At 42.1% G+C, this 12,532-nt stretch overlaps 1 protein-coding gene across 9 annotated transcripts in view; it reads left to right on the top strand.

The window, feature by feature from the left end:
• The window catches only part of LOC108925475 (serine/threonine-protein kinase PAK 3-like), a 31,187-nt gene extending 18,690 nt beyond the window's left edge, over nt 1-12,497 (top strand). For all 9 annotated transcript variants that reach the window (XM_018737448.2, XM_018737446.2, XM_018737447.2 and 6 more), the window contains 10 exons: nt 1,612-1,758; nt 2,775-2,946; nt 3,613-3,676; nt 4,949-4,997; nt 6,196-6,308; nt 7,157-7,274; nt 7,376-7,475; nt 7,913-8,109; nt 8,888-9,025; nt 9,676-12,497. In XM_018737448.2, coding sequence (XP_018592964.1) covers nt 1,612-1,758; nt 2,775-2,946; nt 3,613-3,676; nt 4,949-4,997; nt 6,196-6,308; nt 7,157-7,274; nt 7,376-7,475; nt 7,913-8,109; nt 8,888-9,025; nt 9,676-9,765 — 1,188 coding nt within the window. In that variant the 3' untranslated portion in view covers nt 9,766-12,497. The remainder of the gene's footprint in view (nt 1-1,611; nt 1,759-2,774; nt 2,947-3,612; nt 3,677-4,948; nt 4,998-6,195; nt 6,309-7,156; nt 7,275-7,375; nt 7,476-7,912; nt 8,110-8,887; nt 9,026-9,675) is intronic.
• The last annotated feature ends 35 nt before the right edge of the window (nt 12,498-12,532 follow it).

Below are 12,532 nucleotides of genomic sequence, written 5' to 3'. Positions count from 1 at the left end.
TTGTCCCAAGCAGTATGGCAAAACCCGTTGCCTGCTCCAGTCCAGAGGAGGTGGGGCCCTACGTTTGTGCTTCAGCAGGGTCTACACCACTGCGCTGTTGTAGGCCATCCCTGTTTGTGTTCTGCAGCTTTGCTTGAGGTGCCAAAACTTGAATAGAACTTTTCTACCACAAACTGAAAAGTTCGAGCTGAGCAGATGGGAAGGCGGGACTCCAGTTGTGTAGCGTAATGGAGTGAAGGTAATAGAATCCATAAAGTAGTTATGAACCTACTGCAGTAAGCCTCTGCTTCAGGGTGAGAGGCAGTGACGCACCCGCTGTTTTTCTCACTAAAAGGTGCACAGCCATAAGCCCTGGGTGTTGAGTGTTTGTGCTCATATCCTCCCAGCCTGGACCACACTTCCCACTTGGAGACTGGTGCTAGAGCCGTACATTCCCATGGGGTCATGTTTACCATTGTTAGCGAACAATTTTGTCTAAAGCTCTCATTGTATGTAAGCTTTCTCCAAAGAAGAAGGGTGCTCCTTGATTGCATGGAGAACAGTATAATTGTTTCAGGTACTCTTGATATGACAATTATGGTTAGTCCAAAAAGGCGTACATTCAGAACATCTGATTTACCAGTTTGTCTGTCAGTTAAGCTTGATGTATGATTTCTGCTCTTGTATTATTTTGATTATGCCTAAGAAATTTCCATGATTTGACATGCTTGGGACTGCAAATCTCATGTTTATCTGTTCCTGTACAGCTGCAATTTATAAAAAAAATGCAACTGATGCTGTAATTTATTATTACAATGCTTGCAGAATGACTGCTTTTATTTCTGCGCAGATTAAATTTAATTTCAAAAGCCCAAGATAAAGAAATAATTAAGAATACAAGAATAATAGCTATCACTATTTTATATAAGTAGTTTAAGAGGTTGTTGAGAAGCCAAGAAAAAATTCACAATGCCTTGTTTATATTGTATGTATACTGTATGTGTATGTGTTTATATGTTTTAAATTCTTAGAATTTAGATTCCAAAGTGTCTGCATTGGAAATGCACTTATAGTTGCTGTGCTGAGAGCACAACAATTTTCAGCTTTCTGTGACTAGATGTTTGATTGTCTGCTTGAATGTGTGGTGTATAAACTCCTTTTATTAGCACCACGTGGGGAGGAGGTGGAGCTGAGATTTGGGATTTTTTTCTGTCTCATTTTCAGTCTTTGAGAAGTATGTCTTCCGTAATAATAATTGATAAATACTTTTCTATTAATGTCAGAGAGGCACATTTTTGATTCAAAGAGACTCCTGTCAGGTTTGGAGGACGTAGTGCTCACACACCTCTACACACCTGAGTTGCCCCTTCCCTCTGTTTGACTTGCGAGCTTCTCTGGCCTGCACACAGTGAAGGGGGTGTGGTGTGACACCTTATGTTCTTTGCTGTCTGTTGGTCTTTTTCCCAGAGTTACCAGCTGCTAGAGCTTTTTTGCAGGCCCTGCTTTGCTGTGTCCCCGCTTTACTGCTGCACAGATACTGCCTACACAACAGAACCCCCAGGGTGCGCAGGGGACTGCACAGTGAACACGACTGCACCACACAGCACACTACAACCTCTGCTGTTCCTGCAGGGAGCAAAACCAGCCTCTGACCCCCCTCTTGCTCCGCCGGTGTCTGAAGAGGAGGAGGAGGAGGAGACGGAAGAGGAAGAGGATGAGGATGAAGATGATGATGAGCCACCCCCGGTTATTGCCCCCCGACCAGAACACACCAAATCTGTAAGATCCTCTTGGCTCACACTTTACCTCAGGTGTCCTGCATATTCATCAGTTTCCACAGCCTTGAACTGAAAGCACAAGAGGCTAGTGAATGAAAATCCTAATAAACCCTTTATTAGCTCTTCTTTCAAGGTGTCTGATGAGCAGCAGAGGAACTGTGTGGTTTCGTTTCTACATCTTGTGGAGACTGTCTCTGGAAGATGAAATGAAAATCCCAAGTGCATGTAAACTGGGACCAGCTTAAGAAAACAATTAAGAACTACTGCAGTAGATACATGCTAAGTTAGTTGCCATGTTAATGCAACACACAAGTAACGTGGGAATTAGAGGAATACAAAAAAATTTAACACATTTTAGTTGTCACTCATAGCTGAAATAACAAGGTAGCTGTGATTCTTTTCGAGAGAGAACCACAAGACATTTGCATAACAGATAAAATGCTGATAAAGTATTTCCGTAGTAAGTACAGATTTGAAACTGACTCTGTTAAATCAACTCAAGGATCTTGGAACAGATTTAAGAGAGATGCTTCTATTCTTTAACTTAAAGCTAATGTAACACATTCTTGATCACTGTAAATGTGGGCCTGATTTTATGTTGTCAATGAAACGTCAGTATTTCCCACTGCAGGTTTAACAAGAAAATATGCAAATTATGTGCAACTTACTTGCTTGTTAAATTTAAATATCCTAATTTTGTAACCTGGATAGAGAGGTGACATGTAAAAATTACTCATCTTCTAATATAACCTATAAAAACAGTAAACTAAATAACAGCAGCATTTACAATTATATTCCATTAACCTTCAGAGTCTTCTTAGTTCATTAAACCTTTTCTTCTTTGAGCTTCTGTGTATTATCTGCCCCACCATGCATTTGGGCAGTATTGGACCCAACCCTGTTCAGAGTACTTCTGGTGAGAGGATGGTTGAAAATGTCAAGCTTTAAAGTCAGTGACCGTGACGTTTGGCACCGATCTGAGCAAAGTGGTGAATTGGCCCTGCTCTACTCCCACAGATCTACACACGCTCTGTCATGGAGACAGCTGCCACCCCCACTCCTGTGAAGGACGTTGTCATCTCTCAGGAATCAGTGACACCTAAGAGCACAGCCAGCAGCCTGTACCGTCACACCGACCGGCAGAAGAAGAAGTCCAAGATGACGGATGAGGAGATCCTTGAGAAACTGAGTGCGTGTCAGACTCCACACCACTTGTCAGTTTTATTTGCCTTTAGAGCAAAGTAAACTAATTAACTGTATTTAAGAATCACACATCTGCATCTAGATTTCTCTTCCTGCTAATGTAATGTAAACATTGTATTGTCTATAAGATGTGCATCGCTTTGGAGAAAAGCGTCCGCTAAATGGATAAATGTAAATGTAGAGCCTTAACCCTTGTAGTTTGACATGACGTCTCTTAAGTCCAAGTCCAAGTTCAACTCCAGTGCCACATTTGGTAGCCTTATGTGATTTCATGTAACCTGCAATTCCATCCATGGCTGGGAGGGACAAAGGAAAAAAAATGTAAAACCTGCAGTAAAAAACACTGGGAAAGTAGCTGCTCAGGACATCTGTTGTGAATCAGTAGGGAGAGTTAAGCAAACATGATATCAGCGGAATAATGTCTTGTTTCAGTGGTAGATCACCAGTTTCTCGCCATCTGGTTGCTGCCTTGACTATAAATTATTCAGCTTCCACTCTTTGTGACTTAAAGCCAAACTCCCAGCATGCTTCAGGGTACAAAGATTTAACGTGTTCTGGTGACACACATCAAAGGCAACCACTGCATAAGGTCTCCTGTCATTGCCATGTAGGCCAACCCAGCAGCACCTTTTATTTATTTCTTCCATTTCAGGAACCATTGTGAGCGTGGGAGATCCAAAAAAGAAGTACACGCGCTTTGAGAAGATAGGACAAGGGTATGTTGGCATGCAGTAGAAAGCAGCAGAACACATCTGTCTGTTGGTAGAACTGTTAACTGCCAAATGTTGGTGGAACCAGTTCTCACAAGGAAAGAGGAGAGAGGAAAGGAGTGCTGATGAAACCCAAGAATCAGAATTGAACATTTTTAGAAGATGAAGCGATATCAGGCCACTAGGTCGCCAACAAAGCATGGTCTCTCCAATCTCCCTGCAGATGTAGAGTAATAGCAACACTAATAAAAGGATAATGAAGATTACCATTGTGACAATCCCCTCTTCTGTATAAGATTCACTCCAGATCAGTTAGGTAATTTATGGTCAATTCATTTTAACACATCATGCTCAGCATCTGGTGCAAATTCATTTTAATGGACCACACTGTTTGAGGTGGGGTAATAACACATATTGCTGTACTCTTCTGATTTAATGGACAATTCTGTATGCTAAGCAGTCAAATGAGCACATTTTTATCATGTTTTACATGCTTAAAGAGCAAAAACATTTTTAATTGATAATGGGACAATAATCATAATCATTGTATGTATGGCGATTTCTATTGCCGTGGTATTGTGGTATTTTTAGTTTTTGTGCATTTGGGTTGACTTGTTCTGGTAATGCACTGTAATTTTCCTAATTAAAATGTATTAAGGCAGCATGTCCGCTTAACAGATTTGCTTAATGACTAACTTCACAGAATGAATGTCCAATAAGTGGACAATGAGTGTATTTAAGGATGAAGAAATACCTTAAGGTGTGTTTGACCAGCTTCTCAAGCTGTTTGTATGAAACGGATCATGTTTTTGTGTCCCTCATGGCAGTGCTTGATTATTTATTGTGTAAACAAAAACTGTGCCATTGCCTGTATCAAGAGTCTGTTGAATTTGAGGGTGAATCAGCATCTCATTGAATCGTGGGGGTGGCTCAGTGAAGGGTGGGCAGCACTGCCACCTAGTGCTGCAGTGTGTTCATTTCCTGTTTGTTTTTTCTCACATGGGGCCTTTCGGGGTTTTTATTTGTCTGGCTTGTCATCCTTGCTGTTTTTTTCTGTTTGTTGAGAGTTTGAAATTTTTTAAAATTCAAATTACAAGATTCAAGTAAAAATAGCATACTTTTTAAATGATCTTTTTCTTCAATTATCAGCTTCTTCAAATATATCTTCCAAACTACAGTACATTTCTGATTATTACTGAACGTGTGACTGCGTGCACATCTGCACACATGATACGGTGGCAATGTGATGGAAGTAAATCTCATTCCTTGTTCCCTCAGAGCATCTGGTACTGTGTACACAGCCATTGACATTGCCACTGGACAGGAGGTAAGCAGCAGCTGCTCATCTACTAATAACCGATAGTGCACTTACTGCTGAGTTCCTTCTAATAGTTTTACATGTCAAATTAAGTGCGCTGCAAAATTAGCACTTCTGTAAAATGTGTTATGGGATTGTTATGATAGCATTATATCAACACACACACACACACACACACACACACACACACACACACACACATTTTCCAAACCGCTTGTCCCATACGGGGTCACAGAGCCTAACCTGGCAACACAGGGCGTAAGGCTGGAGGGGACACACCCAGAACAGGACGCCAGTCCGTCGCAAGGCACCCCAGGCGGGACTTGAACCCCAGACCCACTGCGCCACCACATTCCCCCTTGATTTGCGTAATTGCAACATCTTGCCGTTGCCCTGCTGGTTATTCTATAGTTACATAACAGGAGCAACTGGAATAAAAATGGTATATATCGGTACTTGTAACTAAGAACCCTTAAATTTTTCGGATGTTATCAACTACTTTTGATTCAGTAAGTCTTCAAAAATTTAAACTTGACCTAAAATACCAGTGTGGGGAAAGATAATTTATACTGACAATTGCTGTAGATTGTGGAAGATTGTGGAATGCCTTCCACTGTATTTCTTCCATTAGATATGGGTCACCCAGCATCGTTGACTCTCAGTATATTTGCTTTCTTTAACTTCTAAGGTTTTGCAGGCAGAATGCAGTGACCATTATGGAGCCACAGACAGAAGTGCTGGGTCACAGCTACTCTTGTTAAAGTCTTTAATGAGGATCATTCACTAGACCAGCTGAAATAACCAACTATCTGTCTGACAGTTGTCTCTTTTTTGCTCTAACGGAAGGCCATGTCTAGCTCTTCACAGATTTCTCAGGACAAATTTTTGTTTTTTAAAAAACAATTTGCATGAGTCTCTGAATTTTTTAATTAAATGCAGCCTTTTTGCTATCTCAAGTGGAATGAAGGAGAGGGGAGCGGAGGGTAAATTTAGGTGGAAGATTTTCAGCAGCAGCCAGTCATCGTGTACACATGTAGTGTTCCTGTCATCCTGTCACTGCAGTGCTCTGCATGTACGTGGACATTCTCCCTGGCTGCGTTAAAGCAAGGCAAGGTGATGAGTGTGCCACACCCCTTCGGTCTCTCTCTTTCTGCCCCTCCTGAAAGCACTCACTGCCTCTTCCTCCATTTCTCTTGCTCTCTCTCAGGTGGCAGTCAAACAGATGAACCTGCAGCAGCAGCCCAAGAAAGAGCTGATCATTAACGAGATCCTTGTGATGAGGGAAAACAAAAACTCCAATATTGTCAACTACCTGGACAGGTTTGCTTCCATGCTGCCTCAAGTCAGACATTCTCTCCCACATCAAGAAAAGGGTATAACATGGGGGTATGCTGTAAGATGTAGAGAAATTCCTTTTAACAGTTAATTGCTGCTCAGTGTTTTATTTTACATGGACACCCACTATGAACACTTGGAAAAATGTTATTAAAATGTTAAGCGAAAACAGTACTTCATGCTAACAAAAGTAACAAAACATTGTCATGGGCTGCCCTGTATCCATGTACCTTGTATCATTTTATACATTTAACACGAGGACTTTATGACCAACGAGACAATGACTTTCTGTGTTAATTATGTTTTCCAGTCTTATAACAGGATGTACTGATTCAGGGATATACCATTTATAACCTCATTCCCCTAGATCAATATTGTTTTTATACAGAAATGACCATCGGTATTCCATTATGTTTTAGACAATTAGCTGACACTTTTCTCTAAAGCGTAACTTTTACGTAACTTGTACGTAGGTGTTTGTGTACCTTTAAAAAAAATTTGTAGGAAGGTGATCAGGAATCATCTACTCTGAGTATAATGCACCTACTCATTCAATGAATATGGAAAGACACAAACTAGGTTTACTTAATCACATGTCATCGCAATTCATGGTAAATACCTTGCTCAAGTATGAAGTGCAGTGTGTAGTGTACTACAGTAGTAGGTGGGATTCAGCCTGGGCCATTTGAGGGCAAGATGATGGCTTTAACTACCACACAACCTGCTATTCCTATTCCCTTCAAAACCCTTGACATTTTCCTAGTTTTTACCAGTAATGGCATCTCCAGCTCATGAGTGCATGTGACCTGAGCCACACTCTCTCTGTGTCTTAGTTACCTGGTGGGAGACGAACTGTGGGTGGTGATGGAGTACCTGGCTGGTGGGTCCCTGACTGATGTGGTCACAGAGACCTGCATGGATGAGGGCCAGATTGCATCTGTCTGCCGAGAGGTAACACTTAGTCATCATCACTCATCACACCTTGGTGAACAGTGCAGTGTGTTATTTCTTCGTTGTTCTTCTATCCTAAACATGCACATTGGCTTCTGTAGTGTCTGCAGGCACTGGACTTCCTGCATTCCAACCAGGTCATTCACAGAGACATCAAGAGTGACAACATCCTACTGGGCATGGACGGCTCTGTCAAACTAAGTAAGAAACCACAGGAGTGAAAACGGCATCACTGTCTGTATGTGATTGTGTCTTGAATATATCCATTTAAACGTTAATCGTGTTTGTTCCGATAACTCTTCACATTGTGTGAAATACTTGAATCCTATCAAATATACCCGTTGTAGTTTTGGTCAGGTTTACCGAAGTGAAAGTGCGCTGTCCTTCTTAAAGGGTCGCCATGTTGGCACAGTGGTTAGTGCCGGTGCCATACAGCTCCTGGGCTCTGGGTTCAGATATAGATTTGAATCTAGCTCAGTTTGAGTGAACTTGTTTGTTCTTCCTGTGTTCATATGGGTTTTCTGCAGGTGCTCTGGGGGCTGGATGAACATCTCTGTTAACTCAGTGAATGTTATGCCTCCTGAGATATGACTGCCCCATTCAGCAGAGTGCAATACTGTCTTTGTTTCACTTCACAGCGGATTTTGGTTTCTGTGCCCAAATCACACCTGAGCAGAACAAGCGTAGCACCATGGTGGGCACACCCTACTGGATGGCACCCGAGGTGGTAACTCGCAAGGCCTACGGCCCTAAGGTGGACATATGGTCACTGGGTATAATGGCCATCGAGATGGTGGAGGGAGAGCCACCATACCTCAACGAGAACCCACTCAGGGTAAGAGCTCATGTCAGTGGGTGCACACAGAGTCCTGTTGCCACAGTAGTGCCAGTTATCATATTGTTGCATCTGTTTTGTTGTTTCTAGAGCTGGATTTATTTCGGTCTTTGTCATATAACAGTCACCAGCAATTTCTGGTGATAAATCTTGTGTTTTCCTTGTTTACATTACAGAGTACTGTAGAGAACACAATGCAAATCCTTTGTAAAGCATTTATTATTAAATGTGCTCAAAAAAGGACAGGTCACAGTTAGGGCGGCTGGGAACGTAGAGATAATGAAATTAACTTTTGACCAGGAGGGAACTGAATGAAGCCCCAGGGGAGGTCTTCTGGTGTTGTCTTCCGTAAGACACATAGCCTAAATTGCGTTAATAAAATATAAATCTCTGTGAATTGCTAACATTGCTGACATCAGATAGGAAACAAAGAACATCTGTAGTGTTGTGAAACATGAAGTGATTTAATAAATTAATTGAGTTCACTGGGATACTCTGTCACTGTACAGTGACACTGCAGCTCTGAATAATCTAGAATAATGCAGAAAGATCACATATGAGTAGCAGCATTCAGTGAAACATGTATATTTAACAGTGATAATAAATGCATTGCAATTAACAGGCATGCCAATAAAGGTGCCGTGGTGTGAAACGGTCTGATGATGTGAATGAGTTGCACTTCTTCCACCGATGAAGAATACATGAGGAAGAACGGGTAAAGCGGAATGATTTCTTTGTAATGGCGACACAGATGCAATGCTGCCTTGCCTTTTTACAGGCCCTTTACCTGATTGCTACCAATGGAACACCTGAACTTCAGAACCCGGAGCGACTGTCTTCTGTGTTCAGGGAGTTCCTCAGCCAATGCCTGGAGATGGACGTGGACAGGAGGGGTTCTGCCAAGGAGCTGCTGCAGGTATCTGTGCTGTATTGTGTGTAAACGGCAATTATTTCTTTTAATATTCGTGAAGAGGGCACCATCGCAGGATGATGGGAGTGAAGCATCTGCAAATAGCAAGATGGCTGCTGCTGTCTCAGGGCCCCCTAAGGAGTAATCTGGTTTCTCTTTGCTGTCATTAACTCCAGGGAGCACTAGTATTACTTCACTGTGTTATGTTTGTAAGTCACTGTAAAATAGCAATTGGTTGGCAGGAAGGTGAACTGGAGGAATTTACACATAAAGTGTACATTCTTGGGGGGCGCGGTGGCACAGCAGGTTTGACCGGGTCCTGCTCTCTGGTGGGTCTGGGTTTTGAGTCCTGCTTGGGATGCCTTGAGATGGACTGGTGTCCCGTCCTGGGTGTGTCCCCTCGCCCCCCCAGCCTTGCGCCCTGTGTTGCTGGGTTAGGCTCCGTCTTGCCACAACCCCGCACGGGGCAAGAAATTTCAGTCACCGTGTGTGTGTGTACACATTTTGCACACTTAAACTTGGTTATTTGTGTATATTTCCTGAATAGTACTCAAAATTAATTTGTGGTTTCCTGAACAAGACTAAATTTTTTTGTCTCTTGCCTGCTGAAATGTAAGAGCAGTTTGAACAATGTGCTTCTTCCATTGTTTCCCCAGCATCCATTCCTTAAGTTAGCCAAGCCACTCTCTAGCTTGACACCCCTAATTATAGCCGCAAAGGAGGCCATCAAGAACAGCAGTCGCTAGGAGGGCCTGTGGGGGGGGTCGTGGGGAAGCGAGGCTCCCCAAAGCACACTTGACCTCCTTTTTTGACTGAGACCTGTCCGGTGCCAGCAGTTTGAGCCACAGGGACAATAACACCTCTCTCTCGAAATGAAAGACGGGGGTTTACCTGAGGCTTGGACGCTTAAAAAAGCAGAACTCGTCAGGCAGATGGAGCCTAGCTTTGCGGAAGCCATGCGAAAGCACAGGAACACGGCTGCACGCCTGCTCAAATCCTGGATCCTGAAAGCAATGAACCAGGAAAGACTGTAAACTGTTACTCTCAGCCTCCAACCTGTTCAGCTGTGCTCTTCACTCCCTTATACCTCCCATACCGACAATAAACCACTTTGCTGACCCATCGGTACGGCTGCATGACCGTGTCACTGATACTACAAACCGACTTTAAAGATTCCCTCATGTCTTCAGTTTGATTGTGAAGGTTGTGTTTGTGCGCAGCAACTTGGCAGAGTTCACAGTTTTGTCTGAGAAATTCAGATGTTATTTTAAAGCAAATGTTACACTATGTATAAGAGGTTCAGCTGTTAATGAGGCAAAACTGTAACTCAGGTGTGTGTGAAGTTCCTGTCACCTGTAAAAATACATGTCCACAAATAGTGGTGAAAATTTGTGTTGATCTATCTGAAATACAGAGTCCTAAACATGTTTTTGTACCCATCAGAATAAACATTGTCTTTAACAGGGATTCCACAGGGATGCATAGTGACAAGCCATTTAAATCAAGTGAAAGAACCCATGTTCTGGATATATTCCCAGTTTAATGGCTCTCTGTCAAATATTTATACACTTTTTACAAGGGGTGCTATTTTTTTTAGAACTTTTTTCTCAGCTTAGGTCAAAAGTTCTGCATGGGTTACTTCCTAAATCCACAAATTCCATAAGGAAGTCAAGATTTGTGTATTTTCAAAAAGTTCCAATTCACAGATTGTGAGTGTCTGCATCTGTTCATGGTTTTTTTTTTTTTTTTTAAATTTCAGCATAAAGCGGGACTGAATTTTCTGGCCTGCTGATGGCTCATATTTTTTATTTTTCATATAGCCCTCAAGAACATAGTTCAGTAAAGCTGAATTGCAGGATCCGAAGGTGGCCACACAATTACGCTGTTCACAGTTAGAAGTGTAATGTCTGACCAAATTCTGTCAGTTCACCTCTAAGATAATTGCATTTGTGAAAAACGCTTATGAGGACAAGTTATTAAATAGAAAGGCAATTATACTGGAAACCCACTGTGCAACATATTACATTCATACAGGAAATAAGGACAGGAGATAACTGATGGTGTTGAGACAATGTCATTTTGGCTATCCATCATGTCATTTCGCACAGGTAATGCAGAAAACACGTGGCCTCAAATGCACACACTGCCTATTTTCGATCATGTTGACTCCCATGGCTCTTAGAGATGGTTTGCTTACCGGGTTGCTTCAGTTGCATCGCATCCCCAGTATCGTCCTGTGTGCCACCTTGACCATTGATTGAGTCAAGATTCGAGAAACACCAGAACTGCCCCGAGAGTCTTGCTTCCAGCAGAGCATCAGTATCTCTGTGTTTGCATGTATGACAAGGGAGCGTGAGATTTGGCACTATGGATGGGGGCCCCTTTTCCCCAGGTCATCAGAATGAGAGGGCTTCCATTGGAGAGAGCCATCATCGGCGGTCTGATTGGCTGAAAATAATGGTGAGAAGCCTCAGAACAGCCATCCTGATGTTCAAGCGATGATGCAAACCGAAAGTGGCACAAGAGATGTACGAGGGGTGCTGTGCTGAAGCCTGGGGATCAAAACGGTATCCCACATACTGAAGCAAGACGTTCCCAAATAATCTGCAGATGGGCCCATGGCATGTGTTTTATACAGATATTTTAATCTACATTAGCATTTTCAGTCATTCCATTTCCAGAAGAATCCAGTCGTTAGTTGTGCAGGACGAAGGCGAGGTTTTGCGGTGTGTAGGACAGTGTTGTTGCCCGTGTTCAGTACTGTGCTACTGTTTTGTACCCCTGGGGTGGAAGCAGCTTTTGTACTCTAAGGTAAACTCAGTGAGCTTAAGCCCTGCTCACTGTTTGTCCATGTTAGACTGTGGGATCTGTAACTGTGTAAGGAAAAATAAGAATATGTAAGGAGCAAAAGAGCACCTTTCGCAAAACCAGAGCATCCTCTTTGATATCCCAGGTTCTCCTTCGATGTACCTGTACAAACCCTTTCTGGGGAGTATGTAGGCCTGTACGTGATGTGAAATTCCTCCATAGATGTGTGTGTTAAGAAAAAAGAAAAAGTAAATTATTTCAGTTGTCAAAGATCAACAGTTGAGCCGTCTGTTGTACATGGGCAGACTTTGGTTTTCATTCTTTTTTAAGAAATAAAAATGAGCGCGTGGAAAACAAGTTTTCAATAAGCTATTTCTAAATGTGGTTGAAGCAATAGGATTTTTGAATTATGAATTGTGCATGGCTGTGTCTTGACTGTAATATGGACAACAAACAACACTGCAGCTTGGGAACTGGTTTGAGAAAAACAAGGAGCATTCAAAATACTTTTCAATAAAGTTACTTTTCATTGCAAACTATTTCAGTTCTGTCATCACAGTATTGTACATATTAAAAATTAACTGAAAGTTACATGTTACACAATAATCCAAAAAAAGGTTAAGTACCTTTTATAAAGGCAGTAAAATGACATTTTACATAAACAAACTGAGGGGGTAAATAAAAATACATTTGATTAAACATTAA

This window comes from Scleropages formosus, chromosome 13 (assembly GCF_900964775.1).
Source record: "Scleropages formosus chromosome 13, fSclFor1.1, whole genome shotgun sequence".
Lineage (NCBI taxonomy): Eukaryota > Metazoa > Chordata > Actinopteri > Osteoglossiformes > Osteoglossidae > Scleropages > Scleropages formosus.
The sequence above is the reverse complement of the archived record's forward strand: the minus strand, read 5'-3'. Positions and strand labels throughout refer to the sequence as shown.